Source organism: Podarcis melisellensis (assembly GCF_964234715.1).
Source record: "Podarcis melisellensis genome assembly, chromosome: 8".
NCBI lineage: Eukaryota > Metazoa > Chordata > Lepidosauria > Squamata > Lacertidae > Podarcis > Podarcis melisellensis.
The window spans coordinates 82,566,363-82,590,359 of NC_138540.1; the positions used below are offsets into that span (position 1 = coordinate 82,566,363).

At 45.4% G+C, this 23,997-nt stretch overlaps 1 protein-coding gene across 2 annotated transcripts; it reads right to left on the reverse strand.

Moving 5' to 3' along the window:
* Positions 1–223: 223 nt before the first annotated feature.
* Positions 224–22,275, reverse strand: PRSS16 (serine protease 16). Of its 2 annotated transcripts, none has more exons than XM_081922175.1 (12): positions 22,096–22,275; positions 16,452–16,642; positions 13,530–13,629; positions 11,414–11,543; positions 10,992–11,115; positions 10,098–10,175; positions 9,149–9,196; positions 8,239–8,511; positions 4,700–4,841; positions 3,344–3,523; positions 1,996–2,141; positions 224–605 (listed from the first exon to the last, which is right to left on the reverse strand). In XM_081922175.1, the coding sequence occupies exons 1-12, from the start codon at positions 22,169–22,171 to the stop codon at positions 543–545; spliced, it is 1,551 nt and encodes a 516-aa protein (XP_081778301.1). In that variant the 5' UTR covers positions 22,172–22,275; the 3' UTR covers positions 224–542. The 2 variants fall into 2 exon arrangements, with proteins under 2 accessions (XP_081778301.1, XP_081778302.1); XM_081922176.1 differs by lacking the exon at positions 22,096–22,275 and adding an exon at positions 19,131–19,261.
* Positions 22,276–23,997: the final 1,722 nt, after the last annotated feature.

Consider the following 23,997-nt stretch of genomic DNA (forward strand, 5'->3'; position numbering starts at 1 on the left):
TTTGGAAAACGGATTCCAGCAGACCTCCACCAAGGAGGGTTTTACAGCTCCCGGTTTTCTACCTTTCGTCGCAAACTTTCTGCCCTGCCCCTGGGACAAACAGCCTTTAACCCACAGTCTGCCGCACAGAAACGAAGCAGACATTTTTCTCTTTCCACGGAGATACAGCGATAGGAAAAGCTTCACCATCCCACAAGCCAGACAGCAAAGGAGCAAAAGCCAGTAAAAGAAAAGAAAAAATATATTGGCATCCTTATTGACACTCCATCTTCCACCCGCTACGAAATCCAGGTCCATCGACAGATCATCATCGTCATATCAACAACAGTGAAGAATCAAGGGTATTAAAAATAAATAAATCTGTATTTGGAAATTGAAGCTTTTTTTTTAAAAAAAAAGACAGTCATTTGTGCCACATAGTTATTTTCCAGGTGATGCAAAGATGTTTTGTGAGTCTCTAAGACAAGGCAGGAGCAAGCAGTCTTTCTCGAAGGAGAGGTGTCAGTGGTTTGGGCTGGCGAAACATCTTCTCATTTGGCCCCTCAGCTGCCTTGATTTATCTTTCTCGCTAACTTCAGCCACTCATCAACCTGGAAGGAGATTTGCTGTATGGAGGGAGTGGGGAGGGAGAGAAAATAAAACCAAGGTTGGCCAGGCTCCTAACTAGAATCCTGATTTATAGGCTGTGCTCCTAATTCAGGGACAATTGTTTTCATTTTTATTACAGCCGTTGATTTATTAACCACCTCCTAAACCACCATCTCAAGGTACTTTGCACAATAATTAAAAACAAAAACATTTAAAACAAGACTAAAACCCTAACAAGCAGACATTTGTGGGGAGCAAAATATATATCAGGAGGCTTAGTTGGGTCAGAATCGAGCATACATTTGCAGAGTTAACACTAAATATATTATTTCTGGTACATGAGCCACCACAGCTGCTAGAGGGCCATGAAAATTTGTGTCTGGGGCTTTTTAGACTTGTCTACCCATGTATTATCTGAAACTTAAGGGCGCATTGGTTGCCTGATGTAAAATATATTGGCATTATATTCAACTCTCCTACCCCACTACAAGGTTCATGGACCAAGAGGTTAATCTGTGTCCAGGGCAGCTGTTTACCAGCTCCACCTGGTATGCAGGCTGAGACCCTACCTGCCCGCAGACAGTCTCACCAGAGTGGTGCATGCTCTAGTTATCTCCCGCTTGGACTACTACAATGCGCTCTACGTGGGGCTACCTTTGAAGGTGACTCGGAAACTGCAATTAATCCAGAATGCGTCAGCTAGACTGGTGACTGGGAGTAGCCGCCGAGGCCATATAACACCGGTCCTGAAAGACCTACATTGGCTCCCAGTACATTTCTGAGTACAATTCAAAGTGTTGGTGCTAACCTTTAAAGCCCTAAACAGCCTCGGTCCTGTATACCTGAAGGAGCGTCTCCACCCCCATCGTTCAGCCCGGACACTGAGATCCAGTGCCAAGGGCCTTCTGGCAGTTCCCTCGCTGCGAGAAGTGAGGTTACAGGGAACCAGGCAGAGGGCCTTCTCGGTAGTGGCGCCCGCCCTGTGGACCGCCCTCCCAGGGGATTTCAAGGCAATAAACAACTATTTTACTTTTAAAAGACATCTGAAGACGGCCCTGTTTGGGAAAGTTTTTAATGTCTGACACTGTATTGTTTTTAATATTTGGTTGGAAGCTACCCAGAGTGGCTGGGGAAACCCAGCCAGATGGGCGGGGTATAAATAAATATTATTATTATTATTATTATTATTATTATTATTATTATTATTATATCTTCATAGGAGGAAACAGAACTTTCCTAAAAGGGTTCTGCACTCTAATTCTTCCCTGCATTGCCTCCAGCCTGAGACCAGACAGGTTAGAGTAAGTGGAACTTCCTGAAAAAGGTTCTGGATTCCAAGCTATTCCCCCCCCCCATGCCACCTCTGACCCCGTAACATTCAAGTGAGAATCCCAGGGCCATTCTCACCTCTTTGGCATGGACAAGGGGCAGGGGGTCCCGGGGGCTGGGTGTCCTCATGTCAGCGCAGTGGGAAGTGCCGTTGATTAAAATGGCCCGTTCGGAGCGGGACTGGTTCTTGAGGACACTCAGCGCGTGCCAAGGATCAATGTCGCCTGGGGAGAGAAGGCAGTGATCAATCACTGAGGAGGAAAGAAAGTAAACTGATTCGCCAGTGTGATCCAATGGGAGAGGCAGATCTCGGAAGCTAACTTCTGATGCCAGGATGGGGGACCTACGCTGCTCCTATGAACTCGCTGGGAAATGTGTTGTGGCTCTACTCAGAGTAGACCTATTGAAATTTATGAACATGACTAAATTAGGTCCTTTTATTTCAATGGGGCTGCTGTGAGTAAAACTTGGTTGGGTGCAACCCAATGGGTTTATTGGTATATCCGCCTCAGATGACAGACCTCCTTGGCTTAGATTTTGAAATGAAATTGCCTTGGTATCATCTCTTGTTCTGTCCGTGCAAAAATGGAACTCACAGAAGTGGAGGAGGAGAAACGGAACCATAAGATTGTAGAGGGTCATCTAGAGTCCAACCTCCTGTGATGCAGGAATCTCAACATACATGATCATAAATCATATATGAACATCATGCATGGCAAATTACCACCCAAATTACCACCACCCTGCTTAAAAACCTTCAAGAAAAAAGAGTTCATCACCTCCTGAGGGAGTCTGTTGTTGTTGTTTTCAACAATAAAATCACAATATAAAAAAATAGAAAATACATAATCAAAACAAAAACATCCCAATACCCCGCCCTTTCCATTACACATTTTAAAAAGGTATTGGATGTCAATCAGCCAAAGGCCTGCTTAAAGAGTCTGTTCCACAGACAGACGGTGAGAAACCCTACACACCCCTCACAGTGAAGGGGGAAAACTGCCTCTGAGCATGTGTAGAGCGCTTTTCTCCTCACTAACAAGCAATCACAACCAGCCGCATAAATACAGTGGTACCTCTGTATACGAACAGGATCCGTTCCGGAGCCCCGTTCGCATCCTGAAGCGAACGCAACCCGCGTCCGCGCATGTCGTGATTCGCCGCTTCCGCTCATGCGCATGACATCATTTTGAGCGTCTGCACATGCGCGAGCAGCGAAACCCGGAAGTTACCGATTCCGTTACTTCCGAGTCGCCACGGAGCGCGACCTGAGAGCGCTCAACCTGAAGCAACTTCAACCCGACTGTATTTGGTTTGACAAAACGGGGCTCTCCAAAGGCTTCAAACTGGGGGTCTCTCCCTCTCTCGCAACTACGCGCTGCCCACGGGCGTCTGGGAGGGCCCCACATCTCCCCACCCTCCGTACCGTTCACGAAGAGGACGCGGCTAGCTTTGGGGTGATCGGCACCATAGTAGTCGTTGGTGAAGGACACAGCCTCTTGGATAGCCTGAGAAGGGATGCCGAAGACCTCTCGGCAGGTATCAAGCTCAGTCGTCAGGTTCATGAAGCGGGAGAAACGGCAGGCAGGATCGTCGCAGGTTTGGTCTAGAGCGAGAGAAATAAAGTGCAAAAGGCAGGGCTGAGGCCACTAAGTTCACGGGGAACAAGAAAGATGTTGAAATATACATTTGTTAAGAAACCAGAAGCATTTTTTACTTGGCATGGTAGGAAATGATATTAACAGACAGGATTGTAAGTTGTTTTCATACGCAACGACAGCAGCAAGAATATTATTGGCACAAAAATGGAAGCAAGAAGAATTACTGAAGAATGGAGGATGAAGTTGATGGACTACGCAGAATTAGATAAATTAACAGGAAGGATTCGAAACCGGCGGGATCAGAGATTCTTAGAAGACTGGAGTAAATATGTGAACTATTTGAAAAGTAACTGTGATGATTACGCTAATAGGGTTGCAAGAAGTTTTGTAAGGTGAATTATTTGAAATATTGCAAGAAAGACTATGAAGAGAATTATTAGTTAAGGATAATTATATGTAATACAGAAAGTGAGAAATGAAGAATAAGTGATAAAAAATGGAAAATCATCAGAGGAGTTGACGGAAGTCCAAAATATTTTTATAAGATGAGAAGTTATGTTGTATGACTCTTGGAACTGATATGTTAAAAAAAATTAATTAAAATGTATATTATAAATAAATAGAAAGAAAATAAGTTCACGGGAAACAATGCAAATGGGAAAGCCCACACTTGGTTGGACTCAGAAGCTCAGCGGTGGAGGTCCAGGACAGAGCCTTCTCTGGGGCAGCCCCCAAGTCAGTGGTTCTCAAACCTTCTTCCTCTGGGCCACACTTTCAGATTAACAATTTGCTTGCGCCACAACAAATCTTCTCTCAATACGCTGGAAAACGAAAAGAAACAGCTCCCAGCCGTGCTTGATTTGTAACGTAGAGCACGACTACTTTATAATATGATCGTGGGGCAGCCAGAATAAAGCGAAGCAGATGCACAAGAACGTGAGGGATTCCCAAAATATAATTATAAACGAGCCTCTTACCTATGTACCTTAAGTATGTATGCAAGTTCAATGAGAGGCGTGAGGTCTGATTTGAGATGAACAAACTCTCATCTCCTCACCAACACAAATAACCCATCCCAGGACCTTAGGGTGAATAATAATAATAATAATAATAATAATAATAATAATAATAATATGTGGAGGAGGAGGAGAGCAGAGGGCAAAATGTTAACTCTCACTTACAGTATCCGAACTCTGTACATGTCTGGAAGTACCACTGCCTGATGCCCACGCCTGTCGTGGAGATGGATGTGCTGCGCAGCTCCTTCAGGGCCTCTGTGTGATTGTTCTGTGTGCATGTCATGTTCATGCCGTCCAAATACACCTTTTGAAAAGAGAGGTTTCACGTATAAGCTAAACAAGCTATAGCTTACGGCCCCACTCTCTTGGGGACCTCCCAAAAAATTAAAGGAAAAAAACCATGGATATACATTTCCAAAATATAAGATAAAAAACAAATAAAACAAAACCTACATACAGCAACAGTGTTTTCTGTTGTGTATGTTACAGATAGGTAGCCATGTTGGTCTGCCATAGTCAAAACAAAAAAAAATTCCTTCCAGTAGCACCTTAAAGACCAACTAAGTTAGTTCTTGGTATGAGCTTTCGTGTGCATGCACACTTCTTCAGATACAAGATCTCAAAGTAGCTGTTTTACTACAAAGAAATTTCAGAAATAGACTGGAAAGAGAAGCTGCTGAATTGCAACTTATTACCAAACTTAAAACCATGGAGAGACCTGGTCTGAACAAAGACATTGGATTCTTATCTCATTATACATGACAAAGCCATTTTTCACCTTCTCACCCCTTGCTTTTTCCTGTAAGACCTATTGCAGTCGTTAAGAGTCGTCAACAGGCTCATCACAGCTATCTGCCAATCACCCATTCCCACCACCCTTCTGAGTAACACCCCTCCCCACCTTCCCACTATATAGAAGGGTCTGGTGACTTCTGTTTCAGTGTATCTGAAGAAGTGTGCATGCACACGAAAGCTCATACCAAGAACTAACTTAGTTGGTCTTTAAGGTGCTACTGGAAGGAAAAAAAATTTGTTTTGTGTTGTGTAGGTTCCTATTTGTTATGTGCAAATGGGTTTAGATACCTATTAGGTCCATAAATTACCATATACAGTCATACCTCGGGTTAAAGACGCTTCAGTTTGTGTTTTTTTGGGTTACAGGTCCGCCAAAACCCGGAAGTACTGGGATGGGTTACTTCCGGGTTTCGGTGGTTGTGCATGCGCAGAAGCGCTAAATCACACTTTGCGCATGCGCAGAAGCACCAAACTGCAACCGGCACGTGCGCAGACGCACCGCCGTGGGTTGCAAATGTGCATCCCGCACAGATCACATTCGCAACTGAATCGTCCATTGTAGCATATATTCAACACAAAAAACACAACAATTTGTTGTTGACAAAGGACAGCTGGACATATAAAGGGCCCCATTGCCTTCAGTAGCTGAGGGCCTCATCAAACCTAAATCCGGCCCTGGGTGGGCGATACAACGGAATACCTTTTGAAGAGAGACTCTGCCTGCGTGGGCAACCACATGTACAGAACGTTTGCCATCACTTGCTACAACGTCCACTATATATGGACCCAAGAAACCAATTCACAAAACCCCTTTTCACGAAGGTAACAAATCTAACCAGAGGGTGAACTGGCTGCTGAGTGATGACTCCATGACTTATAAGGTGGCAGCTAGGAAGATTAGGAAGAAAGATCTGGGTGGGCTCGCGGTCAATTGCAAAGGGGACTCTTGACATCTAAATCTGCACATTTTATTTGAGGATGACATTTTATTCTGTGTAATAAGGAATTCAGGTGGATTGGATCATGGTTTTACTGCCTATGGAGCAACTGCTGTTTTCGTTTTTCTTCTTTGGATGATGCCATGGCCTTTGGCTAGTGCAAAAACCCCCCACACCTATACATTAAATATATAAGAAAATAAGAGGAGCTTCAGTCCCAGAATGGCTGTTGCACAGACCCAGAGTTGGCCAAGGAAGTGTCTTTCAGACGCCGCTGCGAGTCCAGGACTCCCAGCTCAGCTAATGGTCAGCGATGGCACAACAGGAAACAACTGAAGACATTTTTGGCCTGAAAAGCTTTTCCAGCTATGCTAGGGGTCTCCATCTGGGTTATTTTTAATGTATCTATTCCTTTTTAAATTGTTTAATGTTTTTTTATAATATTTTTGCACAGACACATGTGTTTTACTCTGAGCCTATCATTTACTGTATTTTTCGCTCTATAAGACGCACCAGACCACAAGACGCACCTAGTTTTTGGAGGAGGAAAACAAGAAAAAATATATTCTGAATCTCAGAAGCCAGAACAGCAAGAGGGATCGCTGCGCAGTGAAAGCAGCAATCCCTCTTGCTGTTCCGGCTTCTGGGATAGCTGCCCAGCCTGCATTCACTCCATAAGACGCACACACATTTCCCCTTACTTTTTAGGAGGGAAAAAGTGAGTCTTATAGAGCAAAAAATATGGTACTTTCTGGCACGTTTTGGGGAGACATTTCTATTACAGTTGGCGCTCGGGTTGCGAACATTATCCGTGCGGGGTGCACATTCGCAACCCGCAGCGTTCACAACCCAAGTCTGCGCATTTGCATGGGTTGCAACTTCGGCATTTCTGCGCATGCGCGGCCGCCGAAACCGGGAAGTAACCCGTTCCAGTACTTCCAGGTTTCAGCGGTCCACAACCCGAAAAAACATAACCTGAAATGGCTGTAACCCAAGGTATGACTGTATTCTATTCTTTTTTGTAAACCGCTTTTAGATTCCTCCCCACTATAATCAAGTGGCATATAAACTTTATGAAATAAAATAAACTACTAGTCCTTTTTGTTGTTGTTTAAAAAACAAGGTGGTGGTGCTCATATCACGATAAACATGCCGTGGGCGCCCGCACAAAACAGCTGCCGAGGTGTGAGTCCAGATAGTAATACTAATAAAAAAATTTTATTGTCCGTTAGTTAATGAATTCTGGAAAGAGACTGGTATAGAAATATCGGGAATTGTGGGTAGGAAGGTGGGAATATCTAAATTAATGGTCCTTATTAGCCTGAGTAGCACCAAGTCAGAAACAAAAGAGGAATGTAAATGGGTAAAATTGATGGTAATTGCAGCCAGACAGGTTATAGCGAGTAATTGGGAAAATGCAGAAGAGCTAGGGGTGAACCAATGGAGGGAAAAATAGAAAAATAGAAAAATATTATTATCTTGGGATATCCAACTGGGAAGATACATAAAATGAAAGGGTTTAAGGTCAGTGAGAAGGATGAGGATTGGTTTGAGAATATATTGAATTATTTGGGCAGGTTTGAACAATTAAAATGTTAAAAGTTAAATAAACCTTGTGATGTTAAGGTATAGAGAATTGTACATATGGTTGATTTGAATATGTTATTATTGATTATGTATACCCAATGTATCAGCCACCTGGGGGCTTTCACTGTTTGTGTTTTGGTTGTCAATAAATAAATAAATAGAAAGATAGATAGATAGATAGAGATAGATAGATAGATAGATAGATAGATAGATAGATAGATAGATGGATAGATGATAGATAGATAAATGTAAAACTAATAATAAATAATACTGAGAGTTGGGGACCAGTCACACTCTCGTCCTAAACAAAGGAAAAGGATTGACACAGCTCCTCAGTCTGGGCCCTAGAAAGCTCTCCCGCCCCCCGAGACGCAGGCTTACGTTGTTGGCAGCCATAAGTCTCTGGTAGGCGGAGCCAGTCTTCTTGTTGGTCATGACACGACAAAAGTTGGCGATGTTGCTCCACTCCATGTATTCGTTGTTGTACTGTACAGCCAGCATGAAGATGTCAGCCAGGTTGGACACCAGCTCCACGCAGTCGCCGGAGCCCTCCAACTCCTGGCAGGAGCGGAAGTCCTTCGCCAGCTTGGTCCGGGCTCCATCTTGCACCAGGGCGTCCACAGCCGAGAAGCCGTCAGCCACGGCCTCCATACACTGCGAGGGAAGCAAAAAGGAAGGTGAGGACAGGAACTTTGGAAAAAAAAGAATGGGGAAATTTTGTAATTCATTTAGGGGACCATTCTAAGCAGATGAAAACATTGGCACGGTTTTAATTGCACTTGTAAAGTAACAAAAACTATGGACAATTTAGATGGATAAAAAAATGTGGATAATGGACTGATATGCAGTTGTAAATATTGACAACTGGAGGGGATGGGGGAAAGCCTTAAGATTCAGAGCAATCTCATTATATGGATTTTTAATCGACTTTGTTATTATTTGATCCTGACTTGTTTTTAGGAGGTAATTTAATTATTGTTTGATTTTATACCAATGTTATATATCTGATGTTAGCCGCCCTGAGCCCAGTCTCTGCCAGGGAGGGCGGGATGCAAATAAACATTTATTATTAATATTATTATTATTATTATTAGTTTATTTTTTTCTGAAATCAAATAAATATTTCTTTTTAAAAAAAGGAAACACAGGGGGGGGGAGCACACGACAGGCGGCAAAAAGCAGGGATGTGTGTGTACTATGCATTCAAAGTGTTAACAGAACCACTTTTAACAGTTGTAGTTTGCCACACAGCCAAAAAACGAGTCATTTGGGAAAATGTTAAAAACCTCACTTCTTTGGAACCACCGACCACTGGATTGGACAGACTTGCGGCAACAACCTGGAGAAGAAGAAGTCAAAGAGAGATAGGTGAGAGGGGATAAGGACGAAGTTGTTAAGTCGCGTGGGGTTTCAGGCATGGTGAGAACATTACGTTCATATGTGATGATTCACACTGTGGTACAGTCATACCTCAGGTTACAGCCGCTTCAGATTGCAGTTTTTTTTGGGTTACGGGCCGCTGAAACCCGGAAGTAACAGAATGGGTTGCTTCTGGGTTTCGGTGGTCACACATGAGCAGAAGCACTAAATTGCACTTTGCGCATGCGCAGAAGCTCCGAATTGCAACCCACACATGCACAGACACGGGTTGCGAACGCTGCGGGTTGCGAACATGCATCCTGCATGGATCGCGTTCGCAACCCGAGCGTCCACTGTATTAATTCCAGCTTTTTCTTATTCACTATTTGGGGGAGGGGGAATAATGAGAGCCAGTGTGGTTTAGTGGTTAAGAGTGGTGGACTCGTAATCTGGTGAACCGGGTTCGCCTCTCCGCTCCTCCACATGCAGCTTCTGGGTGACCTTGGGCTAGTCACACTTCTCTGAAGTCTCTCAGCCCCACTCACCTCACAGAGTGTTTGTTGTGGGGGAGGAAGGGAAAGGAGAATGTTAGCCGCTTTGAGACTCCTTCGGGTAGTGATAAAGCGGGATATCAAATCCAAACTCTTCTTCTTCTTCTTTTGAGTCAAACTGGCGATATTTGGACTACAACTCCCATCAGCCCATGCCAGCGCTGATGGGAGTTGTAGTCCAAATATCTGGAGGCCTTTCCGGTTGACCGAGGCTGAGTTCAACCACGGGCAAACTTTTGGCCATTGTGTAGTCATCATTTGAGCTCAAGGAGCTCTGAGGGCCATCCCCAAACTCAAAAAGACCACCTGGTTTCTTTGCCAAGAACTCACCATAAGGTAGCCTGTGAAATCCAGCTGGGCTCTGACGGGGGCAGAAGAAGCAACAGCAGCAAAGACCAGGTGGGGAAACTGGAACAGAGAGAGAGAGGGAGAATGGACGTGTGGATCCAGAATTGGCCTCTGCAGTCACTTATGGACTCACTTTTGAGACTGTGTTCACAGAAGGCGGAGAGCAAGCTGTGAAGCTTTGTATAATCAGCAAATGTCCAATTCTGATGTCCAGCTCTGAACTCTGCTGAACAGTGTTTCCAGATAACTACTGTTTTGTTGAATTCTTCATCAGCCAATTAGTTCAACACTCGTAAGTAGAAAGATATGTAATTTCTTCATTAACCAGTCTTTTTTCGAATAGATCGCATGAGCACTGTTCCAGAGCTTGCTCTCCGCTGGGTAAAGTCTGGCCCCGTGATTCATTTAAGGACTTTCAGAGACTTCCGTTTGTTAGTTTTGATGTTTTCAATTATTCCATAAAGTTTTTCACATTGTTATTGTTTCTGACCATCGTGTTGCTTTTGATATTGCTGACTCATATTTTGCAACACAGGGGTTTGTTTGTTTACTCATGCAACCAGCCCATGCAGAATGTTGGCATCCTATATATAGAAATGAGCAAACCAGTGATATTTTGGGGAGCAGGCTAGCAGGCGGGGCCCATGACTTACATCACAGGAGCCTACACAACACAAAACACTGTTGCTGTATGTAGGTTTTATTTTATTTGTTTTTTATCTTCTATTCTGGAAATGTACACCCAGGGTTTTTTCCCCTTTAATTTTTGGGGGGGCCCAAGAGAGTGGAGCCCTAAGCTATAGCTTGTTTAGCTTATAAGTAATTCTGGCACTGTCCTGTTCCTATTGGCCCCTACAGGCGATCTTGTGGTCCCACCTTGAGTCTGAACCAGGCAGACAGCGAGCCAGGATAGGAGCCTCCAAAGCAAATCCAGGTGTTGTTGGAAGTCAGGTTGAATTTCTGGGTGACAAAGTGGTGGAAGGAGGCCAGGTCAGACAAGCTGCAAAAGGAGACGGCAGAACTTTGCAACCAGATGCGATCGACTTAAGACAATTTATTTATGCATGCCACGACAGCGGCAAGAACGATATACACTCAAAAATGGGAAGGAGGCTAGATGCCAATGAAAAGATGCCAACGGCTTATGAAAATGACAGAGCAAGCCAAAATTAGAGATTAAAAATGCAGGAAACGTTTTTGGAGGAATGGAAGCGTTTTGTAAAATATTTAAAGAAAATGTTACGGTATTACGGAAACGCATGCAGGGTTTGCAATACGAGTCACAGGTGCCAACTCACGCTTGCTGGCTGGACAAGAACTGAAGGTTGTGATCCTGCAGCCCATCGGGATTGATGCTGGCCCCATAGAAACGGTGTTCGAGGGCCACCACCAGAGCTCCGTACTTCTGGGCCAGCTCCACGTGGTGTCCTAAAACCGGAAAGAGAAACAAGGGATAGGTCTCATTCTGGCCACCTTCACACCATACGTTTAAAGTGCAGCGTTACCACTTTAAACAGTTGTGGCTTCCTGCAAAGAATTCTGGGAGCTGTAGTTTGTTAAGAGGGCTAGGAGATCGTGCCTGCTGCCCTCACAGAGCTATAATTCACAGAGTTCCCTAGGAAGAGGGACTGACTGGGAAACCACTCTGGGGATTGTAACTGTGGAAGGGGAATAGCGGGCCTCCTAAGAACTCTTAGCACCCTTAACAAACTACAGTTCCCAGGATTCTCTGGGAGAAGGCTTGAATGTTTAAAGCAGGGTTTCCCCAAACTTTGGTTTCCAGCTGTTTTTGGACTACAACTCCCATCATCCCTGACCGCTGGTGCTGCTGACTATGGGATGATGGGAGTTGTAGTCCAGCAACAGCTAGAGACCCGAGTTTGGGAAACTCTGGTTTAAAGTGATATGATACTGCTTTAAATGTATTGCGTAGATGGGGACCTTCAGGTTCGAAGACTACAGAGGACAGGAGACCCCTATTCCCTTCCCGGAGCTACAATTCTCAGAGTGGTTTAACATTTCAACTTTCTTCATAGGGAAGAGCTGGGAATTGTGGTTCTCCTGGCAACTCTCGGCACCTTTAACAGATGACAGCCCCCAGAGTTTTTTTTTGGGGGGGGACCATAATTGTTAAAAGTGGTTTCATAGTGTTTTAAATATATGGTTGCCCAGAGTGGCTGGGAAAACGCAGTCAAATGAGCGGAGCACAAATAGTAAAATTATTATTTATTCTTATTATGTTGTGGATGCAGCCTGCAAGCTGGACAGGAGAACAGCAGCGCTTTGCATACCAGCGATTGCCAGCAACTGGGAATTAAAGCTTAAACGTTGACAAAAGACACATGGACACTGTTATGTATTGAAGTTCTCACCCTGGCCACCAGGAGTATTGTGTAAGTAGTTTTCACTCAGGTCCATGTCACTTACTTTAGGCAGGAAACCGTGGGTTGTTGTTGCTACAATGTTGACAGCCGGTTGCCTATAAAAGCAGGCCGGCTGAGCTATTTGCTGTTCAGTTCTGTTCCAGCTTACAAATAAAGAGCTGCTTTGGAAAAATCGCTGTGTCGTCTGATATGTTCGCCCACAATTTAACAGACACCATTCACAGGGATTTGTGACGACAAAACCATCCTAGCACTGGTGCAGGAACTTTGTACGTCCTCAGGGTTGCTCTGTACGCCTTCAGTCAATCCAGGGCAGAGCCTTGGGCCCTGCAAATGCGGCTGAAGGCGAAGCTCTGGCAAGTCCCATCTCAAAAAACAGTGTGGCGCAGTGGTTAGAGTGTCGGGCTGGGACCTGGGAGTGCAGGGTTCAAATCCCTGCTCAGCTAAGAAGCTCACCTGGGCCAGTCACTGCCTCTCAGCCTACCTCACAGGGTTGTAGAGGGGATTAAATGAGGAGGAAGAGAACCACTGTTATGTACTGAAGTTCTCATGCTGCTCCGTGATTTCGCTCAGTGTTTCAGCTCAGTGATTCAGCTCAGCTCAGATGGTGGCTGCATCTGGCTGTGCTCTGATGTCCATCGATCCCATCCTCGTCGCCAGTGTTAAGTTGTGGGTGAACATATCAGACGACACAGCGATTCTTCAAACAGCTCTTGTTTATTCACAGGCCAGAACAGAACTGAAGGGTTCAGCCAGCCTGCTTATATAGAGCTCCAGTACAACGTAACTGTAGCAACTTTCTGTAACTATCCAATCACTGAACGTCACTTTCGATCCCTTATTTGCATATGTGGACTTGAACTATCTACAGTATTCCCCTGCTGGCCCAGGGTGAGAACTTCAGTACATAACAACCACGGATGCTACCTTGGGAGAAAAACACGGGGTTGAAATGCCATGAATGAATGAATGACTATGTAAGAGACCTCGTTCCCCATTCTCTGCAACTGAGGTGTTGCATGACACCCACCTGCCAGCACATCAAACACCGACAAGGCAGACTCGCCACCAATGAAGAGGAAGACTGGTCCGTCGGGGCGTCGCCAAAAGTCCTGGTTAATCCAGAATCGCTGTGAATTTTAGGGAGGTAAAGAAGAGACATCAAAACATCAACATCAACATCAAAAAACCGAAGATCGTGGCCACTAGTCCCATCACCTCCTGGCAAATAGAAGGGGAAGAAATGGAGGCAGTGAGAGATTTTACTTTCTTGTGCTCCATGATCACTGCAGATGGTGACAGCAGCCACGAAATTAAGAGACACCTGCACCTTGGGAGAAAAGCAATGACAAACCTAGACAGCATCTTAAAAAGCAGAGACATCACCTTGCCAGCAAAGGTCCGTATAGTAAAAGCTATAGTTTTCCCAGTAGTGATGTATGGAAGTGAGAGCTGGACCATCAAGAAGGCTGACTGCAGAAGAATTGATGCTTTTGAATTCTGGTGCTGGAGGAGACTCTTGAGAGTCCCATGGACTGCAAGAAGATCAAACCTATCCATTCTTAAGGAAATCAGCCCTGAGTGCTCACTGGAAGGACAGATCCTGAAGCTGAGGCTCCAATACTTTGGCCATCTCATGAGAAGAGAAGACTCCCTGGAAAAGACCCTGATGCTGGGAAAGATGGAGGGCACAAGGAGAAGGGGACGACAGAGGACGAGATGGTGGGACAGTGTTCTCGAAGCTACCAGCAGGAGTTTGACCAGACTGTGGGAGGCAGTGGAAGACAGGAGTGCCTGGCATGCTCTGGTCCATGGGGTCACGAAGAGTCGGACACGACTAAACGACTAAACAACAACAGAAACAAAGAAGATAAGGAATATCACTGTGAGTGAAAGGGACTCCCCCTCCCCAAAGCATGACTCTACAGAGGGGGTGGGCTTCCCTAAGGTAAGGTTACCAGATTTTTTTCAATGAATCCGGGGACACTTTTCAACTTCAATGGATTTTGTATGGGGACTGATTTGTAAATCTGGGGACTGTCCCCAGGAAACGGGGACGTCTGGTAACCTTAAGGCAACATTCAGACAGCACATGTAAAGCATAATAATAATGGTGATGATGATAATTTCATAATGTAGATAAAACAGAGGGAACAATCATCACAGCAGGTGAAAATAAAATGATGTGGTGGATGTGTAAGGTAGTAAAAGCATTCTGGGAAATGATATACCGTATTTTTTGCTACATAGGATGCACATTTTCCCTCTTAAAAACCACGGGGGAAAGTCTGTGCGTCCTATGGAGCGAATGCAGGGGGGAGGCAGGCAGGAAAAGCCTTCAAGAGCCGCACACAAGCTTTGTGCGGCTCTTACGGGCTTTTCCCCAGGAGGGAGAAGGGACTGACGTGGCCAGTCAGTCCCTTCTCCCTCCTGGTAGAAAAGCCCACAGGAGCCGCGCGCTCCTTAAAGGGTGCACGGCTCCTGTGGGCTTTCGCGGGAGGTGGGGGAATTGCCATAGCCGCGCTCTGCCTCTCCAGCCGGGAGAGGCTGCAAAAGGCTAAAGAAGCCAAGGCAGCGAGCATGATCCGGGTTGCACCCGGCTATGGCAGAAGCCAAGACAGCCAGTGAGATGGATCCCGCTCGCTGCCTTGGCTTCTTTGCTCTTTGGGGCAGCGGGGGGGGGGGGGATAATATTTTCCCCCTTCATTTCCCCCTCTAAAAACTAGGTGCGTCTTGTGGCCTGGTGCGTCCTATAGAGCGAAAAATACGGTATAATGAATTGAAAAAAATGTTTAAAATAACTTTTTTAAAAAAAACACGAAGCTTTTCTTTTAGGAATTCTAGGTGCTGAAATTCCAAGGGACCAGAAAAGACTATTTATGTATGCGACCACGGCTGTGCGGATGCTATTAGCCGAGAGATGGAAGGAAGATAAAGTCCCTACCAGCGAAGAATGGCAGATCAAGTTGCTGAACTATGCCAAAATGGCAAAAATGGCCGGAAGAATCAGAAATCAGGAGGACCAAAACTTTAATAAGGAATGGGGAAATTTTATGATTTATCTTAAAAACCATTGTAAACAGTTAAAATCATTAGTGGGATTGGAACAACGCTTGTAGTGTAATGATGAACTTTGGATATAATGGAGATATAAAAATTTGGATTCTTATAAAAGATGCAGAAGGAAAGGACGAATAATAAGACCCACAAAGGGGAGAAGGGAAGTCCAGGAGATTCTCTGGAATCTTGTTTTTATATTTTATGTTCGTATATGAATGTAAAATTTTAATCTGGAAAATCAAATACATTTTTTTTAAAAAAAAACACACACTAAAAGGTGAAAAGCAAAACTATAAAATAGGCATGTAGAATGAGTGGTTGCGCATGAGTTGAAATAATAAACCCAAGTCCCGTATTTTTCGCCCTATAGGACACACTTTTCCCCCTCCAAAAATGAAGGGGACATGTGTGTGCGTCCTATGGGGCGAATGCAGGCTTTCGCTGAAGCCTGGAGAGCGAGAGGGGTTGGTGCGCACCGACCCCTCTCGCTCTCCAGGCTTCAGGCAGCTCTCCGCAAGCCATGGGAGCCCGGCGCGAAGTTGCGCAGCTCTCCCACGGCTTGCGGAGAGCTGCCTGCATCTTCGAACTTCGCACAGCTCTCGGCAAGCCGTGGGAGAGCTGCGCGACTTTGGGCAGATATCCGCAAGCCTGGGGAGCCCGGCGCGACTTCCCACCAGGCTCTCTAGGCTTGCGAATAGCAGCCTGTTCTGGGGGCTGGGGTCGGGGGAAGCTCAAGCTTCCCCCGCCCCAGCCCTGCGTCTGGGGGGGAAATAATTTTTTTTCTTTATTTCCCCCCCAAAAAACTAGGTGCGCCCTATGGGCCGGTGCGCCCTATGGGGCGAAAAATATGGTAAGCGCCATCGATGTTGCCAGATCATTGAGCATCTCGTACCTGGTTGTAGGTGCGCTGCTCCTGTCGGTTGAAGTGGTCCAGGGGCTGGCGGATGAAGCTCTCGAGGGGAGCGTTCCACATCCCTGGGACCCGGAAGCGAGGCAGCTGTCTCAGGCGAAGATACGCCTCCTGCACCGCGCGCTGCTCTCGCTGCTTCAAGACCTGCTGGCGGAACAGCCAGAAATTTCTGCCTGGAGGGGAAGACACCGAAATGACGCCTGAAGTTGTGCACTTCTGCATAATGCCAGGCTGTCTCTGATCACATGCATCTTGGCATTTAGACGGCCACTGCAGGCCATCGCGGCTATTCAATGAATGCGCAGGAGTCCAGCAGCATACAGGGTTATTATTACGGCACAAGCATTTGTGGACCAGCCAGCTGATGGGAGCCGTAGTTGAAATACAGGGGTACCTCGGGTTACAGACGCTTCAGGTTACAGACTCCGCTATCCCAGCAATAGTACCTCGGGTTAAGAACTTTGCTTCAGGATGAGAACACAGGTACCACTGTACCAGACTTTTAGAAGACATCTGAAGGCAGCCCTGTTTAGGGAAGCTTTTAATGTTTAATAGACTATTGTATTTTAATATTTTGTTGGAAGCCGCCCAGAGTGGCTGGGGAAACCCAGCCAGAGGGGCGGGGTATAAATATTATTATTATTATTATTATTATTATTATTATTATTATTATTATTATACCTCAGGTTAAGAACTTAATTCGTTCTGGAGGTCTGTTCTTAACCTGAAATTGTTCTTAACCTGGAGCACCACTTTAGCAAATGGGGCCTCCTGCTGCTGCTGCACCGCCAGAGCATAATTTCTGTTCTCATCCTGAAGCAAAGTTCTTAACCCGAGGTACTATTTCTGGGTTAGCGGAGTCTGTAACCTGAAGCGTATGTAACCCGAGGTACCACTGTAGTTGTTTAGCTCTTTGACATCTGGTGGGAGGGCGTTCCACAGAGCGGGCACCACCACCGAGAAGGCCCTCTGCCTGGTTCACTGTAGCTTTGTTTCTCACAGTGAAGGAACCGCCAGAAGGCCCTTGGCGCTGGACCTCAGTGTCTGGGCTGAACGATGGGGGTGGAGACGCTTCTTCAGAAAGGCACCATAACAAAAGATGCACCAGACTCTTTGCTTGTTTTTGGACAACAGACCAACGCAGCTGTCCTGCCAGAGCAGTGGTTCTCAAACATTTTTTTCTCTGGGCCACACTTTCAGAACAAAAAATTGCTTGTGCCACACCAATTTTTATTTATTTATAAGAAATACACTGGGAAACAAAAGGAAATGACTCCCAGCAGTGCTTGATTCATAGCATAGAGCCCTACCCTGTTATAAAAATATGCAGTGACTTAAGAACATTAATCCAACTAAACATCAGGAAAAATTCAGGGTCCCTTCCACCTCTACAATTCTATGATTCTATGAACCATTCCCAAAATATAAACAAGCCCTTATATATGTACTTTAAGTATATATGCAAACTCAAAGGTGTGAGCTTGTTTTCGCCAGGTAATCTCATTTATAGTAGGTCACATTTGAGACAAACTAGACACAAAGAACTCTTGCTCTCGTTTTGAAAAGGTATCTATCCGTATTCTACAAATAAAAATAAAATTACTTTGATACTATGCTATACTACACTAAAATTTTTAAATGTTTCGTGGATTGTCCTTGACTCTTCCCCCAAAGAATTCTGGGAAATGGGCGTTTACCAGATCTCACCAATCTACGATTCCCAGCACTCTTCACAAACTACAGTTCCCAGGATTCTTTGCGGGGAGCCATGAGCTTTAAATGCATGGCGTTTCCACGGCCTTAGTTGGAGATGGCTTGAAAGAGGAATTGCTGTTTGTGATGCATACGCTCGTTTTACTCCTGCGGTAGTTAAAAATGTTTGCCGGCGTGTGGCGTTTGGTTTTTTTGTTCTTGTATTCTACCCAAACCTCTCTGACCTCCCCTGCAACAATACTTTTTTGGGGAACTTGACAAGAAGCAAACGCTCGGTCAAAGCAAATTTGGGGAACCGAAAGCGGCTGATGAACATCCAAAAGGGGGATTGTGCTTCGCTGCTTCTCTATCAAGCAGCACGCTAACAAACGTTCCGGCGTCTTGCTTCTGTGAAACAGAAGACACAAAAGCTGCTGAGTGCACAGCGTCAGTTTCCTGTTTGCAAAACACACATGCAGGACCGCATCTGCCTCGCAAGCAGAAACGCAGAGTCTCAAGGTCTCTGGAAGACCAAGAGGCTGCTCCTTCCAGAGTCCATCTGAAGCGTCCCAAGGTGAAAAGTATCCCATCAAGACTGACCCCTGACCCTTGAAAATTCCTACACTTCAAAAGATTGTCAGTCCCTTTTGCCCAAATGGTCAGTGGAAGAAAAACTCTTCTTTTTTTTGAGTTCTGGTTACAGAGGTACCTCAGATTACAGACGCTTCAGGTTACATACACTTCAGGTTACAGACTCCACTAACTCAGAAATATTACCTCAGGTTAAGAACTTTGCTTCAGGATGAGAACAGAAATTGTGCTCTGGCGGTGCGACGGCAGCAGGAGGCCCCATTAGCTAAAGTGGTGCTTCAGGTGAAGAACAGTTTCAGGTTAAGAACGGACCTCCAGAACGAATTAAGTTCTTAACCTGAGGTACCACTGTATTTATTGCTTACATTTATAGACAACCTTTATCTTCCAAAGATCTCAAGATGCTCTGTGTGGTTCTCTTCCACCTTCAGTACAACCCTATGAGGTAGGCTAAGCTGGCTGGCTGGCCCAAGGTCACCTGGTGAGCTGAGTGGAGAATTCACTCAATCCTGAAACATCTAGGAAGATAGGAAAGCTTCCTTAAACCAGATCAGATCATGGCTTGGTATTGTCTACACTGACTGGATTTCAGACAGGAGTCTCTTCACTCCCAATCCTACCTGGGGATGCCAGCTACCAAACTGAGAATCTTCTGCATGATGTTCTGCTGCTGAGCTGTGGCCCTTCTCAAAGGGCAACAGGTTGAAGAAGGCTGATAGAATATGGCAACTAAAAGCAGCTCACTAGTAGTTCCCAGAATCATGGCGTTGGAAGATTGTACAGACAGATCTGCACATTCGGCCTCAACAAGGAACTGAAATTTATACGCCCCTGCACCCAAAAATATGTTGTTGAGCAGTACTATTTCTCTAGAAAAAGAGCTGCCGGAACTCACCATGAATGCCTCCCTTGTTAATAATAATAATAATAATAATAATAATAATAATAATAATCATTTATACCCCGCCCATCTGGCTGGACGGCTTCCAACAAAACACTAAAATACAATAACCTATTAAACATTAAAAGCTTCCCTAAATAGGGCTGCCTTTAGATGTTTTCTAAAAGTTTGGTAGTTATTTTTCTTTTTGACATCTGGTGGGAGGGCATTCCACAGGGCGGGTGCCACTACCGAGAAGGCCCTCTGCCTGGTTCCCTGTAACTTGGCTTCTTGCAATGAGGGAACCGCCAGAAGGCCCTCGTGCTGGACCTCAGTGTCCAGGCTGAGTGATGGGGGTGGAGACGCTCCTTCAGGTATACTGGACCGAGGCCGTTGAGGGCATTTAAACACCAACACTTTGAATTGTGCTCAGAAACGTACAGTCATATTATTAGAATATAATAAACGTCCATAATAATAATAATAATAATAAACTTCCATATGATCAAGAGCCTGGGGCATGCAAGGAAAGGCAAAAGTATCTGGCGTTAGTTAGTGCAAAGGGCAAATTATAACGGGGGGGGGGGTATGACATAGGTTTGGAAAATTATATGTGGCATGGAGAGAGAGGGCAACGCATAGGACCAGAGGAAGCTGCCTTGTACTAAATCAGACCACTGGTCTATCTAGGTCAGTACTGTCTCCTACACTGACTGGCAGCATCTCGCCAGAGTTTCACGCCCTTCTGAGATTAAGTAACCAAACAAACCCCTGTGTTGCAAAGAGAACGTCAGCAATGTCTAGGCAACACGATGACTATGTACATACGCAACAGAGCAGTGATTACATTATTACATGAGCACTGTTCCACACCACTGGATATTTTCATTTACATACATTCATTTGAAATAAGATGGGTTGATGAAGCAATTCTATATCCTCCCACCACGCTGATGAAGAATTCTACGAAACAGTAGTCAATATCCGGAATCACTGTTCAGTATTGGACATCATATTTGCTGAATACACAAAGTTTCACAGCTTGTCTTTCATCGTACAAAGTCTGGTACCTCGCTGCATTTAAAGATTTTCAGAGACTTTGAGACTCAAGATTTCATTTTGGACTTTGTTATGGTTTGTAGGAATTCTATAAAGGCTGTCTATTGCGTATGTACATGGCCATCATGTTGCCTAGACATTGTTGACCTTCTGGGATTAAACCTGAGATCTTCTTCATGCAAAAGCAGCTGACTGCTTCCATGCCACTCTCTCCCAAAGCTTGTTCTCCAGGTAACTCAGTGAAATGGTTTGGCGGTGGATTTAGGAGAGAGGAAAAGGGAGGGTTTCTTCACATTGTGAATAATTAACTGATAGAATCAACTGTCACAAGACCTGTCCTCCTCTGGCTGTCTTTCGCAATCAAAATAGCCTCCTTGAAGGCGATGTGATCTGGGGAGGGGGTGAAGATAAGAACATGCCCCCTGACTAGGATCCAGGGTAGTGTTATCCCAAAATTTAGGACCCCCTCCAGACTGATGATATACGATGTCTTTATTCTCATTGTCCCATACAGAACAATGAAATTGCAAATCTACATAGAACATTCAAACCCCCCTAAAAACTCTGAAACCCCATTTTAAAATACAATATACTATACTATGCCAAAGCTTTGTGCAAAAAAACCAGCTCTGTCTTGCAGGCCCTGCAGAAAGAATCTCATGAGACAGAGCGTTCCACCAGGCTGGAGCCAGTGTTGAAAAGGCCCTGGCCCTGGCTGAGGCTAATCTGACTTCCTTAGGGCCCGGGAAGTCTAAAAGGTAAAGGGACCCCTGACCATTAGGTCCAGTTGTGGCTGACTCTGGGGTTGCGGCGCTCATCTCGCTTTATTGGCCGAGGGAGCTGGCGTACAGCTTCCGGGTCATGTGGCCAACATGACTAAGACACTTCTGGCAAACCAGAGCAGCGCACGGAAACACCATTTACCTTCCCACCGGAGCGGTACCTATTTATCTACTTGCACTCTGACTTTTGAACTGCTAGGTTGGCAGGAGCAGGGACCGAGCAACGGGAGCTCACCTCGTTGCGGGGATTCAAACTACCGACCTTCTGATCGGCAAGTCCTAGGCTCTGTGGTTTAACCCACAATGTCAGCCACGTCCCACCCGAGAAGTCTAGAGTGTTGCTATTTATGGACCTTAAGGTCCTCTGCGGAGCATACCAGGAGAGGTACGAGGGTCCTAGGCCACATAGGGCTTTAAAGGTCAAAACCAGCACTTAAACCTGACCCTGTACTCCACTGGGAGCCAATGCAGCTGGAAAAGCACTGGGTGAATATGCTCCCATGGCAGAGACCCCGTGAGGAGCCTCGCCCTGGCATTCTGCACCCGCTGGAGTTTCTGGGACAGCTTCAAGGGCAGCCCCGCGTAGAGCAAGTTACAATAAGATGGAAGGACGGTCACTCACCTGCCTGAGCCAGAGAGAGCAGTGCAAGGAGCAAAACCCCCCAAAGGACCCTGGAAGGAGAGGAGGGTGAAGCCATTTCTCCCCCAGCTTCTCCTGATTCACTTAACCCGGGTCTAGCAAAGCTGCCGGGTGCGGGAAGTGTCTCTCTCAGCCAAATTGAAACAAAAAGCAAGGCAAAATTCCCCTTTATTGGACTCGCCTCACATGACCAGCTGCCCTCCCACCCCGTGATTTCCTTCCTTTGCAAAGTTCATCAAGGTCGTCCAAGGAGGAGCTTCGCAATGGTGTGTTGTTGTTTTTTTAAGTCCCCTTTGCGCCCCCGCCTCCTGCTCCTTTTCCTGCCTCCCACTGGAAGACTGCGAGCTTTTATTTTTTAAAGAGAATGTGCTCTGGGGACGTTTCTCCCCATCACTTTTTTCCCTTTCTTTCCTGGGCCCCTGTGCTCAGTTTCCACGTGGCGGACAGCAGCTTCAGACGCGCCGGGATCAAAGGAGAAGGGTGTGGACTTGGGGAGGTGCCGATTGGAGAGAGAGATCTGGATCCAGCGAGCAAGTCGATCCTTAATCCTTTGTGAGCCACCGTGCAGCGCTGCTGGGAGAAAGCAAAAGACCAAAAGAAAAGGGGGGCAAACAAATCACGACAGATCACAGGGATCCTCTTGGAGCCGGGAGTGCAAAAAAACGAAGCGTAAAAAAAGGAGTGTGGTTCGTCAACCCAGATCTCTCGCCCCTAGGTGGCACCGCAGACGCGCCCAAATCTTGCGCCTCCGAGCGCTGACCTTCATCCTAAAACTGCATTTGTTCGCGTTCATTCCCCTCTGAGGTTCAGCTGCCAGCATTTAAATTGTAAGCTTCGCGGGGCAGAGACTCGGTTCTGCAAACTCTAAAGGTCACCAGCGCGGACGGCGCGTTAAAGCGTAATGGCGCAGTGGCGACATGTTTTCCCCTCTTGCTTGTCCGAGGCAGCAGTGCTTCTGAAATGCCAGTTACTGTACTGGGAATCGCGACTGGGGAGAGTTGCTGCTGTCGCCCTCTGGTTCTGCTCATTGGTTTCTATATGGGGGGCAACTGGATGACTGGCAGAATCCGAGACCAGGGAGAAGAGTTGGTGGAAGAAGATTGGAGGAAATTTAAAATTTATTTACAGAAACATTGTAAAATTTCTGAATGTTGATGACATTGAAATGAAATGAAGGGGTTCTAGCAACAAGGTAAAATGTAAGATTGGATTGATAATAGATGAAAATTTGAAGCTATAATATGTGAGGAAAAACAATTAAGGATAAACTAATAGGATATGAATTTGCTGAACCAATTTTTAAAAGGGATACAAAAAAGGGAGGCGTGAGGAAGTAAGGAAAATAAGTTAATCAAAGAGGAGAAATTAAAAAAGAGGGATTTTTTTTCTTATGTGCTTTTTTTCTTTTTCCTTTTTATGTTAAATGTTTGTATTTTTGTATTTTGTAATTTTGTATTCTTGTGTTTTTATATTTTTCTTGTGTTTTTTCTTTTTTCTGTTTGTTGTTCTGGAATTTTTCTATTGTTAAAACTTAATAAAATATTATTATAAAATATATATATATATGGGGGGCAACTGGTTGGTACATTTGGAGCAGAGGCGGACTGAGGGGAGCCCTAGAGGGAGCCACCGCCATAATAATAATAAATTTTATTTATACCCCGCCCTCCCCAGCCAGAGCCGGGCTCGGGGCGGCTAACACCAGTACAATTACAGTAAAAACATAATAGGGGGGGGGGGAGACCAATTTAAAATACAGGTTAAAATGAAATTTAAAATGCAGACTCATTTTAAAAGTAGCCCATAGATCAAAACCATAAGGGGAGGGAAACATAAGGGTCAGACTGAGTCCAAATCAAAGGCCAGGCGGAACAGCTCTGTCTT